The sequence below is a fragment of the Lolium rigidum genome, chromosome 6 (assembly GCF_022539505.1).
Source record: "Lolium rigidum isolate FL_2022 chromosome 6, APGP_CSIRO_Lrig_0.1, whole genome shotgun sequence".
NCBI classification, from domain to species: Eukaryota; Viridiplantae; Streptophyta; class Magnoliopsida; order Poales; family Poaceae; genus Lolium; species Lolium rigidum.
The window spans coordinates 139,942,155-139,958,863 of NC_061513.1; the positions used below are offsets into that span (position 1 = coordinate 139,942,155).

General features: G+C 50.1%; 1 protein-coding gene across 1 annotated transcript; it reads right to left on the bottom strand.

The window, feature by feature from the left end:
* Positions 1-247: 247 nt before the first annotated feature.
* On the bottom strand, positions 248-4,785 carry LOC124665364 (formin-like protein 18). Its single transcript, XM_047202775.1, has 5 exons — positions 4,609-4,785; positions 3,241-3,834; positions 1,805-2,117; positions 1,621-1,698; positions 248-566 (listed from the first exon to the last, which is right to left on the bottom strand). Exons 1-5 carry the CDS (start codon positions 4,701-4,703, stop codon positions 516-518), a joined length of 1,131 nt encoding a protein of 376 aa, XP_047058731.1. The 5' UTR covers positions 4,704-4,785; the 3' UTR covers positions 248-515.
* Positions 4,786-16,709: the final 11,924 nt, after the last annotated feature.

Sequence of the window (16,709 nt, forward strand, 5' to 3'; positions counted from 1 at the left end):
GCACCGGAAAGGGCCATTGGCCAACTCGCTGGAGCAATAGCTGAGTCCACGTCAGCTATTCACATTTGACCCATCAACACTAGCACGTCAGATCATCCTAATAGCTATCGAATCCGGCAGAGAGACAAAGTTGCAGGACGAGAAGAGGGAAGAAGGATCGAAATTACAAAAGCAGATAGAAGGAGAAATTGGCCTAGCGTGTCGGACACGGACACCTCAAGTTACGTGCATGCAGGAAGTCACGAGATGCCAAGTGGACAACCCCAAAATGATACTATTTCGAACCAACCCCCGAAAGAAAAGAATAAGAAAACAGCCGGCGCATCGTCATCATCGCCTCCAAGACAAAGCCCACTCTTGCCTCCCACCATCTCCATTTACAGAACAATGATCATCCCTTGGTTTTAGCCTAAGCTCTACCGCTCTTTGCTCTCACTCTCATCCAACTCCCCTCACCAATCACCCACCACACATCCCTCTTTGTTGTCTCGCCTGTTAGAGCGTCTCGTCCTCGATCACTCCGAGTCGCTGTCCATGGTCTCCATCCCTTTCAGCCCTCTTCGCCTCTGCATTTCAGATCAAGAGAGTTCTCAGTTAGTACGTAGAAACCTTAATATTTCCACTGTTACTACAAGGTTCCTAGACGAGCATGTGCGTGTCCAATAATAAACAGGCGTATCTAACACCCAAGCACGATCTAACCTTCCTCCAGTCTTTCGAGATTTAATAGTAGCCACCTAAACACTGGAGTTCATGTTACAATATTCCTTTCCCCAAGTTGCTACGTGATCCAGGGGCTGGTGCCTTGTTCCTATCGACATGGCGCAGAGACTAAACTCTGCAGCGGCGTTAATCCAAACAGACAAGACGATCAAAAGATAACACCACTTTTCTCGCATTATTCATTCATTCTGTCTCTTTTTTCATGGTTATGATTCCAAGCTCTATCCAGGCGGGCGATCATGTGGTCCTAGCAATTGACAGATACTACATGCCTCCATAAATGGGCCCTACCCAGGGGCCCACTGGTCAGTGGCTGATCTTCAGCACCCTGTTCGCAAGGGCTTGGCCGTGATGCTGACAGGTCGACCCCAGCTCAAAGCGGCCACGGGGATTTTTCTTTTGTGGCTACTGGTAGCGGTCGAGTTGCTCGACGTGTTTGGCTGTCTGGTTCGGCAAAGCACCAGATGACAGCGCCCTTGGCAGGCAGATGGATGGATGAATCTACTAAACCTAGAAGACTCCTCCGGTCAGGGCAAAGAGAAGCATTATATATACAGATCGCTTCCTGCCTTGCATTCGACGTCCACAGCAATAAAGCCGAGGTAAATTAACCCGGCACCATCATCAACGAGGACATCACGGGTAATGGGCCCCACGTGACCATCACGAAGGAAAGGTTTAAAAAGAAGCAACTAATTACTCCCTTTATTAAGGCAGAAAAAAGGGGGCAACAAATTAGCCCCCTTTATTAAGGCTTTAATCAGCGTCGCAACCCATCAGTCGCATGCCATGAATCAATCAACGTGAAACCGCAACTACTAGTTTTTTTCTTTTTCGGCACAATAGAAAGAAATAAAAGTTGAACATGTCAATGAAAATGGGGATTAATGGATATACCTTCTTGACACATTTCTTCTCCCGCACCTCATACCGGCCCCTGGTCAAATCCGAGAGCCACATCCCGGGGAAGACGAACTGCAGCACAGAAAGCACATGTTAGTTCTGTACTAGTACATCGGAGACAACCCTAGATCCGATCGGACGAATTGGTTGGTTGCAGGAGGAGACGGATGATGCATACTTGGAGCGACTTGTCCACGTTCTTGGCCCTCTTCTTGGGCCTCTGCGGCAGCTTGCTGCCCTTCATGGCCAGGAAGTCGTCCTCCTTCTCCTTGCGGGAAAGGGAGATGTAGATCCGGGGGAGCTCGAACCGCTCCACAACCAGCTTCTCGCCCGCGGCGGCGCCGTTGGTGTGCAGCACCGTCGAGTCGTGGTATGGGTGGTGGTTGCTGTTCTTGGAATCCATGTGATGATGATCCACCGTGGTGGTGTGCTTGCTGCTGTGCGCCTTGTCCGGCGACGACCGCTTCTGCACGCCGCCCGATCGCTCCTCCCTGATCGTACAGGCAAAGGAGGAAAACATGGCGTCAATCATGGGGTCGATCGATCGTGGTGGAGGTGGTTGGGGAGGGGAAGAAGGGTGGGTAGGGCGGATTGGTGGTGCTGGTGGTACTCTCCTATTCTACGAGCAGAGACTTACCACAACAGGATGGATACAATATATGCAAAACTAAGCAAAGCTAGTGCTACAGTTTGATGGCCATACTATAGTAGTAGTAGTAGAAAGAAAAAGGGAAAAAGATAGGGGCGTTCGTTGAGATGTGCACACATATTTATAACCATCTGCCCCTACCGCTAGTACTACTACACCCTTTCCCTGCTCCTCTTCCTCCTCTCCTTGATGCTGCAATTCATAGCATCATCGTGCTACTGCAAACCCTCACAATATCTACTGGATATATATGAACCCAACAATCCAAGGAACTTGTGCCTCTAACTAACGAGTAGTGCTGCCATCAAGGAATTTTGAGCAGATATGGAAAATCTAGCTGGGTCCCCCATGCATCACGCAATGTGTGACAAATACGGATGCCTACGTGACCCTGCGTCCACGGATCAGTCAAGTGGTAAAGTCACCACCTATTCAGATCCAGACACAAAACTTTCCACCCAAAAAAAATAACTTTAAAAAATGTAAAATACCACGAAAATCAGGAAACCGATCAGATCATCAAAACTGACAGTACTGCATATCTAAAAATAAATATAAAATAAAATAAATCAGAAAACCTACGATGATTTTTTGGAGAAAAACTGAGGAATAGAGACAGGAATCTTTCCTCCAACTCCAGCTCTCGCTAAATGACGGGTGAGCGGGCGGGCGGGCGGCACAGCTCACCAAATAAACCACCACGAAAAGAGACCCGAACCCGAGCACCAAAAAAACCGGGCGAATAAATAACGCCGCGAAGGCCAGCCCACGATCCCACCACCACTCCATCCATCCAACAAGAACAAGATGTGGCCCGGTAGTTTCCCCGCTCGCTCGGGGGCACAACCGGAAACTTAACTACAAAGTCGCACCGCGTAAAACCGGCGACAAACGGGGAGCGTGCGAGCGAGCGGGCGGAGCTCTCACATAGGATACGGGCCGAGACGGCGACCGGGAGGCCGTACCTGCCGTGGTGGTGCGGAGGCGGCTGGTGGCTGGCGTCGCCTCCGGCGGCGCGGGGCGGGAAGGACGAGGATGACCGCAGGTTCGACCCCCGCGTCGCGGTGGCCGTGGCGGGGGGAGGCGGCATGAGCTTCTCTGATGAGGGCGCCGACGCGCGGCGCTGGATCTTGCCGCCGAGGGCCTGCCGGCGCTGCGAGGACGGCGACGCGGCCGAGGACGCCGCGGAGGAGTCGCGCCGGCAGCGGGATCGCTTGTTGTGCCCCCACTGTAGAAGCACGTCGCCGGTGACCGCGCCGCCGGTGGAGCTCGGGGAGGCCGTGTCCGAGGAGTCGGAGGGGTGGTGCTGGTGTTGGTGGAGACCGTGGTCCCGCGCCGGGCTCCGGCCGGCCGACGATGCTGGCGGCTGCGGCGCGCGCGGCCGGGACGGCTTTGAGTCCGGCTGGGAGGCGGCGAGGTAGGAGGCCTGTCGGGACCCGTCGGTGGAGGCGGCTGCGGTGTCGTCGTCTCTGAAGGATCTCGACGCCGGCTTGCGCGCCACGCCGCCGCTGCCGCCACCGTTCGTCAGCGGGAGGCAGTCCGGGCTGAGTCTTTGGTACCTGAAACGCCACGGTGCAGGTTAGCGATTTGACCAGCACAAAGGGATCTGCTGCGAAATGTAAGTAACAAATCGAACGCCATGGAGTTGCCGGTGAAATGAAACGATGAACCACACGGATCGATCGGCCGCGATAAAACTGAGGAAAATAGACCGCAAAATTCAACAAACACTAGCAGTTAAGATGAACAAAACAACGCGACCGACAGCATCGGATGTGAAGAACAAGAACACACTCCTATGAACTCCAACCTTCATTCGCACGGAGAGAACCTGACGATGCAAAAAAACGGAGAAACGGCAGGATGCCGCTCGCCTAGACGAAACGGACGGAAAATCGTTGGAAACAGAGAAATTTGAAAGACAACCTTCAGAGCACAAGCAGAATACTGGGAAATACAGAGATTAAGAACGCCGAATCGGGGGTCAAACGCAGCCGCGCAAATTGGCACACCCAGAAACCAAATACCAAACACAGATCAACCAAGCCGGAGGAAGAGCAGAGAACGCCTAAACTCGAGGAGAAGAAGCATCGGCCAGAATAAACGCATAGAAGAAGGTTGAAAATTTTACAAGGCCGGCCGGAACTGAGCCGGCGGGCGAATCGATGAAATCCGTCACCAACCGAAGCGAAACAGAAGCCGAAACCGAAAAATCAGACGCACGCAAGACAGAAACGGCGCGCGGCTCGATCTGAACACAGAGAGACACGGAGGAAACGAAGAACCGCGCGGGGGAGGTTGAGGAGAAGAGAGCCCGGAGATCTGCCGGCTACCTCATCATGTCCAATGCCGGAGCGGCCTTCAGTTTGGCGGAGCTGTTGGACGCGTTGCCTCTGCCAATCGCGTGGACCTCGAGGAGGCCACGCATCAAAATTGGCCCTCCGGCCACCGGCGCAGGCCCGGCGTCCTGCCAATCACTCCGGTCTGGCTGTGCCGTTCGTCTGCGTCGCAGTACAGGGAACGAAGAGGAGGGAAATTTACAGGGAGAAATTGTGAGAAGAAGAAGAAGAGGAGACGAGGGGTGGGAGGAGGAAGAAGAGAGCAGCAATGGCGATGGGAGCAGAGCCGGGGGTCCAAATAGAGGCTTTATCTTTTGCGGTGTTCCGTTTCTGCCCTCGGGCCGCGCTGCCTATCCACCGTTCTGCCCCCGCTCCCCCGTTACCGAAACTGCCCCCGCGCGGCCGTGGCAGTTTGGTGATTAGTGTGGAACTCGCGGTGTTTTTGTGTACGATGGCCGTGGAGATCCATGCGGCCTCCTCTCTTGCATTGCAAGACAGTGGGGGATCTCTCGTAGCGGACGGACGTCACGGGAAACCTAAATCGAGACGTCTGCTGGAGGTGGGCCATGCGCGGGCCCACATGGCAGTGAGATGTTTTTTAGTGTGTTTTAATAATCGCGTCTGGTGTTCTGTATGGACGGTGTCCATGCGAGATCTTGTGTCACCTGTACGGGGAAGGCGCATCTTCTGACATGGTCACTGATCTGTGGGTCTTACGATTGAGTGGCCCACTAGCAAGAGGGCGCCGATTTGGTTTCAACTTTCGAACCAAGGGCTGCCATAATAATTAATAAGTCGATCGCCACGCATAGACCCAACCGCATAAATAGCGGAAGCGGGAAGCCAGACGTGAAGACGCCGTCGGTTGCGACTAGGGATCGGAACAGAACCGGAAATGGAAGAATTTTTGGCAAAAAGGACCACCTGCCCCAGTGAAATGGCAAAAAGGACCACCTCTGAGTGTAAATGGCAAAAGTACCACGGCGGCACGCTAGCCAGGCGACGCGTGGCGGGTGCCGCCGCCGGCTGTGGCGGCAGGCCCTGCCGCCGTCGCGTGTGGCGGCACGTTCGTCCCAGGCCGCCGTCCGTTCGCGCCGTTTGCGCCGTCGACGCCGGTGGGACTCCGCCGCCTCAGGGTGCGGCGGCACGCCGACGTGGCGGCCGCTCCACCGGCCCGAGGCGGCAAGTTCCCGGGCCAGGAGACAAGGCCGGCAGCCTCGCGCCTCGTTGTGCGTGCGCACTGATACCCACGAATATTTTTGCTGATTGCTTCGCTTTTGATGATTGCTTCGTTGATTGCGGTAATTTCCCGCCTAATTCTCCCGCTCGATCTGTTCAGTTCTCTATAAAAACCACGATCGATGTTATTTGGTACACAAGTCACAAGTCGTTATACCTTAGCCAGCATGAGTGTGCCTTGCTCGGACCAGGATTTCAGGCCGATGAAGGGGAAGAATGCAAGCTTGCCACCGGGGGTTAGAGCAGAGAGGTGTTGGTGCGGCCGCCTTGCGAAGGTGAAGGAGGTGGTGGATTTTTCTGATAAGTTCGGCATGAAATATTTCATGTGCGCTTATTACGATCATGATCCACCCGCACGAACAAGTTCATCATCCTCGAGGCCTGCGGTACGTTCTAAAAGCATGATTAAAAATCCTGGAGGCCTGCGGTATGTTTCATTAAATTTCGTTTATTAACCATATTATTTTTGTTGCGGCCTCCCCGCCTCTTTGCAACTCGGTTTCCACCGGATAGACCAGGAGCAGCCGGATTGGGCGCGCCGTGAGGTGGAGGAAAAACAGAGGCGTGCATGGGCAAGGTTCCATGAGGAGGAGCGTTTCGAAAAGGCTATTGCTAATGATAAAGCGTAAAGAGAGAGACAGATACAAAAATTAAGGGCGAAGCAAGCTCGGAATCGCGAGGTAAATCGAAGCGGATGGATGATGAGGCTGCACGTAGGTATGCGAGAGGAAGAGGTGCGCAGGGAGTCCCGTGAAGCGGAAAGGAAGAGATTAAGAGAAAGGGCTGCTGAGGCGCAGGCAGCAGAAGAACGCGGCGACAAGACTGGAAAATGGCCACGCTGGACGCAGGGCAAATAGAGTGATTTGTTATAGTAACTACGTATTTTAATTTCTGTTTTACTTTCGCGTTGTATCTTAAATTCCGTTGTAATGATTAGCCGTATTTTAATTTAAGTTATATTTGGAACTTTATTTCGGCAGATGTATTAATAATAAATGTTGATTTCCCGGAAAAAGTTCGCGCGTAAATTTTCCCGCCTTATTTTTTCCCGCCAAAATTTCGCGCCATGAATTCCCGCCTTATTTTTTCCCGCCAAGATTTCCCGCCTTTTCTCTTAGCCGCGTGCTATAAAACCCCTCCCCGGGCATTCATTTGTTGTACACAATCGAAGTCTCCACAAGATGGCTCCTCGGGGAGATCGTAGTTTTACTGCACGTATGGCTGCTCCTCTTATCTCCTCCGCTACTTCAGTTATGAGTGCCAATAACATAGACAATGTCGAAGATCTGGTCACAAATGTGACCCTCCTCGTTGAGGTAGGCAAGCTTTTTTCTAAGCACGCAGGTATGCCTGGCCGAACTCCGGTGGAATTACGACAAGAGCTACTTAGGTTGCAAGCAAGGTTTGAGAAGAAGAAACCGAAGAATGAGAAGGAACAAGAAGAATTTCTAAGGTATCCATATACATGGGCTTCCTCGACGGAGGATGACGAAGAAGTCTTCACGCCGAGGAGTCTGGCTAAGAGCAATGAATATTTCAAGGGAAAAAGCGCTGCATCCGCTTGCATTGACTCGGACGACGATTTTATGCCACCGAGTAAGAAGGGCAAGGCTAGTTCATCATCGAAGAGCAAGAAGAAGGGAACAAGGTGAAGCTTATAATGTTACTCGTAGCGTTTATTTTAAGTTGTGGTGTTGGCAGTGCCGATGTATCTTCATTTCGGTAGTAACTTAATTTTATGTTGAATTTTTTGCATGTTGATGTATCTTATTCTGAAGTACTTGTTGAATAATTAAGCGAAATTATAGAAATATGTCTCATACTTAGGTCATACATAGATAGAAATAATAATAATAATATGTTACAGTTATCAACATATCAAGCTTGTCGACGACGACGTGGTGGTCTCTGCTTAGCACCAGAAGGCGACAAACGACGTGGTGGACGATGTTGGCGCAAACCTCGGCCGTACTCTTCATCCTCATCATCGGTGCTGGCATCATTGTTCTGTGGTGGAGTTTGTAGTACGTGCTGAGATTGTGTCGCTGGAGGAATTAAACTTCCTTGTCCGCTCATAATGTCAGCACCAAAGAATTCATTAAACATCCCTTGATTGTCAGGTTGACTATAAGATCCGGCATAATATTCTTGCTGCATATGCTCACGACCTCGTGGTGGGGCCATATTGTGGCCAAACCCAGCTATCATGTTGGACCAAGCAGGATCAAAAGATTGCTGCGTAAAAATATGAGTTGTCAGTAATAGGCATGAATAATTTTTTATGGGAGAAATTATATATTAAAATTGAAGGAACCTGTGGAGGAGGTATATTGTAGCCGAGTCCAGCTTCCATCTCCGGCCGCTTAGGTTCAACATGTTGCTGCGTATGAAAAGGTTCGTAAATAATAGTCCTATTTTTATGTTGTGTAAGTGAATATTTGTAAAATATGAACATACGCGAGTGCTGTTCTCGATGTTTGAAGTCTTCCCTTGGGTGTATGAAAATCTTTCCCCGAACGGATTAGTAGAGAAAATATTCTCCTCCTATTTGTAGTGCATAGAAGATGATATATTTGTAAATCTTGTACAAGAACATACGACCATTCATAATTTTAGATGTATCCGATAATACCCGAGTGCCACCATGTGGTGGAGAAATGTGAGCTGATTGTGAGCGATCAAGTAGAGATGAGTCGACGCGTGCATATGATGGATTCCGCGTAGGAGGTTGGCTCGTACGCGCCATGCTGCTCGTACGCGCCATGCTGCTCGTACGCGCCATCCTGGTCGTTCGTGCCATACTGGGTCTGGACGACGGTGCCTCCGGCATGTCGTAAGCTCGTGTAACAACATCATCATCTCGAGCGCAACCAAATCTTTTAAGCCCGCTCATGGCCGTATCAAATATACGCCTAATCAGGGATTTTCCTTCAGGGTCATTCACGTTTCGCAGCCGCAAAGCATCGGATGCAGACCGGGCGATCTCCCTATATTCGCGTATCTGAAAATAATAACAAAATGTTGTGAAGATTTATTTTAATTGCAATAAAGTAATATTTGTAAACAAATGTAAGTACCGAGGTTTCGCGATGGTATGCTGCTGTCCGTTCAGGGCCAAGATCCAGCTGCTCGACCTGTGTGTAATCTTCTGGTGGAGGGCCGGTGAGCAAAGTCCTTGTACTACTGCGATACCACTGATTGTAGCGGTCATATGTGGCATCATTATATGGTCTACGAATGTAAGAAATAATTGTCGTTAGCACATCATGAAAATAATCGAAGCAATTTAATACACAACGTACCTATGTTCCTGCACTATATCGGATGCCGCATTATTAATCCACATCTCTATCCACTGTCTATTACGACTGCTCCAGTCGGCACAATTCAAGCCTTTATTATCTTGCCTGAAATGAAATAAAATAGTTAATAACAAATATGTAAGTTTAAAAAATGCAATATATTTTATATCGGAATGAGCGCACTTACGTATGAACTATATCATCAAGTCGCCTCGATCGGTGGTGGAACTTGCCGATACAGCACCAAATTGTCGCATAACACGCTCCGGGCTATATGTCTCAACCATCCAAAGAAATAGGAGGTTGCATCGTGTCAACCACAAGTTGGAGCCCGTATACATATCAGCCTGTAGGCTGCTGAGCACCCCATACGGCGACATTATCCGTCCATGGGTTCCATCTGATCATGTGATCCTCTAGCCCCTCAAACTCCTGGTGGTATTCCGGGTAACAACCGTGTACCACATTTGTTGACCACCTTTTTTTAGCATGTACCCAACGAGATCCAAATGTCAGAGGGGAATGTATAGCCTGGCCAAAATCGTATGGGTGTATTATGTTGGATAGGTGGGGACGTCCAACAGGAAGGTATTCACATGACCATAGCTGAAGAAACTCATAGCTGACGGCAAGTATGTGGCCCTTAGATTTTTCTGGGAGGCGTGACATAACCCCCTGTATGTATGAGCAAGCATGGCTGAACCAAAGCTGTATACGGGCCCGGGAGGTAAGGGTTCTTCTACTATCTGTTGGGCAATTGTAATTAAACTAGGAAGAACAACGTCACCATGTGACGAAGGGAACATTATACCTAAGAGATACAACACATATGCAAATAAATGTCGTGACAGCATGACATTATCTGCATGGGCAGGTAAGTTAGCAAAATGGGTGACTAGCCAGCTCAGAGGCACACCCCTAGGACGTTGTCCACTGCGGGTGTTAGCAGGAAATGGAACACCAAGCCGTACTTCAACCTGGTTGGGCCAATTAGTAGCATATGCTTGGGGGACCACTGGATTACCAATGATAGGAAGAGCAGTAATCATGGACACATCTTTTAGGGTAGGTGTCAATTCCCCACAACGTAAGTGAAAAGTGTGGGTCTCGGGTCTCCATCGATCAACAAGGGCCGACATAAGAGACGGGTCCAACATAAACTTCTCTGTGCTTGATGTAAGCTTGGAATATGCAAGAAGTCCGTGAGCACGCAGGTGATCCATATAACGATCGTGAACATTCAACCTATGTTTGATGCCGCGTAACCTGAAGGTGTGAGGGGGGTCGAAGTGGGCGTTCGGGGCCAACCATTGGTGACAACGGTGATCGGCATCAAACGACGCCTCTAAAAGGTCTGGTAACTGCGACGTCATCACTCGTACACACATAATAAGTATAAATATGTTAGAAAGTATTACAACAAATCATAAGCACAAATAATTATAAATATGTTACAACAAATCATGAGTACAAATTATTATAAATTTATTACAAGAACTCAGAAGTACAAATAATTATAAATATGTTACAACAAATCATGAGTACAAATTATTATAAATTTATTACAAGAACTCAGAAGTACAAATAATTATAAATATGTTACAACAAATCATGAGTACAAATTATTATAAATTTATTACAACACATTAACAAATTACATCAAGCCGGGTTGTTGTTGCTACGGTAAGGGCATTCCCTTCGCGCATGACCGGGACATCTGCAAACGCGACACCGGCGCGGTTCTCCCGTCTGACTATGGTCCATGTCATTTCTATGACGGCGAGATTGGCGTCGACCCTTCGCGGTCCTTTTCAACGTCGGGTCCGGAACCCATATGGTGGATTTATCCGGCCATACATCCCTATAGTGCTGCCCAATGCCCCATGTCCAGAACTCACCGTTCCATGTGTGCAGTAGGTTGTATGTGTTGAAGTACGGAGATATGTACGTCTCCACGCTGATGTTCTGTGCTGAAGCAGCCTTGAGGACATGGCTACATGGGTATCCCAAAAGTTTTGGCTTGTTACAACTGCACTCACATGAGCTAGGTCCGAGGGTGACAGCATGCTTTCTTGAGCCTCTGTGGTGACCTCTCACAAACTTGGCGCGTACATGTATTTCCCACTTATTCCTAAGTGCATCAATTTGACGGAAACCATGGCTTTGTGCTTTTTTTGCTTTCTCGTCGAGATGTCGCTGCATCTTTTCAGACCATGGCTTGTTCATTGCATCCCGAGCGTTGGCAACCTGGACTCTGTCTGCAAAGTACGACAAACTCCGGTTCCAAGTTTCATTAATCAGCGCCATGATAGGGAGGGCGCGCACACCTTTCAGCACGCCATTGTACACCTCTGACATGTTGGTGGTCATTATGCCGTACCGAGCCCCAGAGTCGTAAGCAAGCGCCCACTTGCTCAAATCGGGGCAACATCTTACCTTACATCATATTCATGTTTTAGTAATTTTGTTACATCAGATATTTTAACATGACATTATGACTTTTTCAAAATTACTACTCATTTATTGTTAAAAGGGATTATTTTACCTATAAGAATTCGTCAAACAATAAATTACGCCTCACGATATTTCCAACTAATATCATCTAGCTAACGTGCGTACTCACTTCTTCAATAAATTAGTTCTTTTCCTCATATGTTATAATTTCACTCATACATACAATAATACTACACTAGCAGATATATGCTCCAATCCACCTAAATTCATCCATTTGTTCATATGTTAAAATTTCACTCATACATACCATAATATTTTACTAGACTACGCAAATTCAATGCTACATGTCTAATTACTAAAATAAGATACATTGCAGTAAACAACAAATGGTAACAAAATTTGTGCATGTACGAATATAATCAAATATCCCACATAACTCACCTTGATGTATTAGTCCTTCTACTGCCCCTTCATGCACTTAATCACGCACTTAATCACTTGCTATGCTAATTTTCTGTCTGTTCGTACGAGAGAAGCGAGAGAAGCAAGAGAAGCAGCAGCTGCGCGTGAGTGAGAACTTGCTCTGTGAGGAGTGAGCAGCTGCTGCTTTTAAAGCATGCGGAGTCACACTGCTGAAGCACTTTCGGTGGTCTATTTCCTGTATCAGTCGAGTCATGTCTGCACCAAATGCATGCGAATCGGGCGAGTTACACCCATACAGCATCAAAATCATCAGCTGCATTCCCTGCATTCACGCGCCACAGCCAAAAACAGTGCTCCTCGGAATCAGCAGAAAAGCAAAGCAATCAGTAAAGAAACAAGGGAATCAGTGCTCCTCGGAATCAGTGCAGCAGGCCTGCTGCCTTTGTCGGGCCAGCAGCACTTGCCGCCATAGCCGGCGGAGGCAAGTGGCCACGTCAGCGTGCCGCCCTTGCCCATGGCGGCAGGGCCCACCTCGGCCGACGGCGTAACGGCGGACTGACGGTGAGGATGACCAAGCGGACGTGCCGCCACAGCCCACGGCGGCAGGGCCTGCAGCCACAGCCGGCGGCGGCACCTGCCACGTGTCGGCTGGCGAGCGTGCCGCCATGGCACTTTTGCCATTTTCACTCACAAGTGGTCCTTTTTGCCATTTCATTGGGGCAGGTGGTCCTTTTTGCCAAAAAATCGAAATGGAACGAGCAGGCAGACAAATTTCTAATTTGCCAAAACAAAAAGGCATTCAAATTTCTGCAATGCCGTCCTTCTCACCTAAAAGTAAAATATGACGTCGTTGATTCGTCGGTTCCTGAAATCTGAAATGTAAACCTAAGAGTATCTCCATCGGCGTCCCATATAGTCGCCGGCAGGGGCGTCGCCACTGTCGTACAACAGTGCCGGCACAGCATCCTTTATTTGGGGAGCTGCTCCCACACCGGCGCGCCCCATACGACAGTTTTGATAAATGATTTGAAATAAAAACTCAAACAAAAGCATAAAAATTCGAATAAGTTTTCGAATTTAAAGTTTGAGCCAACACACGACCACCAAATTCGAACAGGTTTTCAAATATGAAGTTTGGGCCAACATACAGCCACCAAAGCTCACTTGCTTCCACGCCTCGATGAGACATTCATCCTCTATAGACCTCCACCTCGGACCACGAGTGCCGCCGGAACGCCTGCGCGTCGTCGTCCTCGTCATGATCACGCCGGTGTCGGCGTCTATCAGCTCCTCCTCAAATTCGTCCTCCTCGGCCTCTTCTTCATACTCGTCGATGGGGGAGGGGGTCGTAGGCTTGGCCGTGTATGAAGCCAGTGAGGATCTCGTCCCCGGCGGCAATCTACACAAAAAAGTTACCTACTTTCAGTCGCCGCTGGTGTCTACGATGCACGTAACACATAAAAGTAAGGAAACTCAGCTCGTCCTCGCCCATGGACACGCCGGACGCACTGCGGAACACCTGGTGGGTGCTCCTGCCCTCGTCGGGGAAGAGGTCGCAGGGAAGACCGGTGTCGTCTGTCACGTGGTCATCGGTGCGGCGTAGGTCAGGTGCCGATTTCAGGTAGACGGGGAAGCGAAAGGCGCCGCAGCCCCTCGGCGCCGAATCCAGCGAGAACGACGCGTTGGGGTCGAAGGTCATGTCGTTGTCCGCGTACTCAAGGGAGTAGCGGGCGCGGCCGTCCATCTGCGACAGCCGCATCTGCGAGAGCGACATCACCTCCGTGTAGTACCCCACGTAGTATCCCGGCGACAACGGTGAGCTCGAGAAGTTGCGGCCGGCGGGATGCTGGCTCCATTCGGGCTGGCCGCCGCCCAAAGGCATGCTTCCGCAGCGGACACCGCTTTCGCTGCGTCGAGAGCGGCGACGCGGCGCCTTTTGCGGTCGGCCGTCACAAAGGAGCAGCGGCATTTCTCCTCCTCCCAATCCTCCTGCGACATGGTCGTCGGCTTCTCCTTTGGCGTCACGGTGCGCGGCTTCGACGACGCTTTAGTCAGCGCCTTCGCTGCCTTCGCCGAAGCCTTTCTCTTCGGTGGCATGGCGGCGGCGAGGGTTTTTCGGGATGGAGGCTGGATGGGAGATGGAGCGGCGGGCGGGAGAAATGAGCGTCGGAGGGGACGGGGTTTTGCTGGAAAAGATGTATAATTTTGGGACGTGTGGCTGACAGGTGGCTCCCACGCCTAAAATTTTCCGCCTCGCGAGGCGCCGGCGTGTCCGATTTGCGTCCTTCGCCAAGGGACCGGCACAGGGGTGCCGACGCTAATATTGGGCTCAAAAAAGCGTCGGTGCTATTTGGGGCGCGCCGGTCTTAGCCCATTTTCGCTCCCGGCCCTCAAAACACTATCGGGGCCGCTATGGGAGGCGCCGGCCGCGTCACTAAAGCGTCCTCCAAAGATTTTTTTAGCGCGCCGGACATTTTTTCCTTCTCAGTCGCGCGCCCCAAAGCCTCCTTCCGTCCGACGTGTCCCAATATGGTGTCCGGCACCCTGAGCCCATCTCCGGTCCACATGAGATGCTCCGGGTACGCCGAACAGAGCGAGAAGCAAGGCAGGCTTCCACCTGTCGGCGACCAAATCCACAACGGTTGGTTCCCGCCTTTTATTTCTCGTCGCGCCTCCTACCCTTCCGTCGCCGCTCGATTTGTCGGCCTTCTCGACAGCAAATCTCTTCTGAATCGGGTACTGTCGTGGCGGCTGGCTCCCTCGCCGTCCTTTTCTCCGCCGTCGCTTCGCCAACGCGTTCCAGAACGCGCCGGGAAATCCATCCCACCTCCGTGAACACAAGGTGTTCGACGCCTTGTCTGGTAGGCGCGATAGGTCGATGTTCATTGCCTCCTCTACCGCGGCTGTATTTTAACCATTTTTTTGCTTCAAACATGGATAGCGACGACGAGACGATTGTCCGACTGTTGGAGGAAGAGCAAGCTTTCGACAACGACATTCGGGAGCATTTGTCGATCATTCCTTTATCTTTGCAATATATAGCTCATGGGACAAATAGCTTAAAAACTATTGTGGTGATGAATATGTAGTTATGTGTCTTAGTTCTTATAAGTTGCTTGTTGAGCGGTAACCATTTTTCTGGGGACGCCATCAACTTTTTACCTTTGTTGGATATCATGTGAGATGCTATGCATGTTCGTCTTGTCTGAAGTAAGTGCGATTTCATGATCAAATGGTTTGAGTATGCATATGTTAGAGAAGAACATTGGGCCGCTAACTAAAGCCATGTATCATGGTGGAAGTTTCGGCTTGGACATACAACCTCAATCTCTTATGAGAATATTATTCGTTGTTGAATGCTTAAGCATTAAAAGAGGAGTCCATTATCTGTTGTCTATGTTGTCCCGGTATGGATGTCTAAGTTGAGAATAATCAAAAGCGAGAAATCCAATGCGTGCTTTCTCCTTAGACCTTTGTACGTACAGGCGGCATAGAGGTACCCCTTTGTGACACTTGGTTGAAACATATGTCATGCAATGATAATCCGTGTTATCCGAGCTGATTAGGACAAGGTGCGAGCACTATTAGTACTCTATGCATGAGACTTGCAACTTGTAGGTGTTACCACCCGATTTTGGCCAAATCAGGAGATGGGCCGTAAGTGAAGATGGGCTTGAAGGACGTACACGTGGAGCATCTTTGAAGCGGCCTTGTGCTGAGAATTTGGGCCAAGTTGCCCGTGTATCTGTAATATTATTAGATCGTATCATGTTTAGAATTAACAGTTAGAGTCCGGCCCGTGCACGGTTAGGTGCACGCCTCAATTAGAAAGTCCCTTGGACTATAAATATGTATCTAGGGTTATCGGAAAAGGAGGACAATCATCGTTCAACCAACACAAATCAGGCGCATCGCCACCCCTTTCTTCGAGGGTTTCTCCCGGTAAGCACCATGCTCGCCTAGCGATCTAGGCGATATACGTTTATTCGTCAACCTTGTACCGCTCGTGCTGAAGCCTTGTTGATGGCGAGCAGTACTATTTATCCTTAGGTGTTTAGGGGCTTGCATTGATGCTTTCACGTGCATATACGCGTGGCGATGCCGCCTCGACACCTAGCTGCCCTTACGTCTATCCGGACGTAAGGGCAGCATCTTGCTTGTTCGTTACTTAGTAGATCCGATCCGTTATAGTTGCTCCTTGCTCCGCAGGATTAGTTTAATATCCGCATAGTTATGCCTTACGGCCGGGGTCGGAGGATCCGGTAGTGCGTTAGATGTTGTTCACCGTCCCTGCGAGGGATGTTCCGGGAATCGACGTTATGTTGGTTTTTAGGCCTCTCGTAGGGGTAGTTTGCATCATCTTCCGTAGCTGCTAGGCCCGATCACACGTAGGACGTTCCGGTTATGCGGTAAAAACCCTAAACTCGTCGTGGATCGTTTTAGCTTTGTCCCGATCAAGCAGGATCCCCATGCCATTGTAAATCCAACGTGAAACATGGGGCGATCGGCTCCTTGAGCCGATCCACAGGGAAACCCGAGAGCCGATAGGGCTCGTATTTAATGTTTACGTGTCTACCATGCGAGAACAATCGAAGCACTCTAACACCTTCCCGATCGGGTCTAGGTCGGGTGGCACGCCCTAGCAACCGCCGGGACGTGGCTAGAAGATTTGCGGGA

Excerpts from the sequence above, each read along its gene's own strand:
- LOC124665364 (XM_047202775.1), bottom strand. The coding sequence starts at position 4,703 with ATGCGTGGCCTCCTCGAGGTCCACGCGATTGGCAGAGGCAACGCGTCC. Across the intron at positions 3,835-4,608 it reads CCGGCATTGGACATGATGAG|GTACCAAAGACTCAGCCCGG; the intron begins GTAGCCGGCAGA and ends GTGGCGTTTCAG. Across the intron at positions 567-1,620 it reads AGAAGAAATGTGTCAAGAAG|AGGCGAAGAGGGCTGAAAGG; the intron begins GTATATCCATTA and ends TCTGAAATGCAG.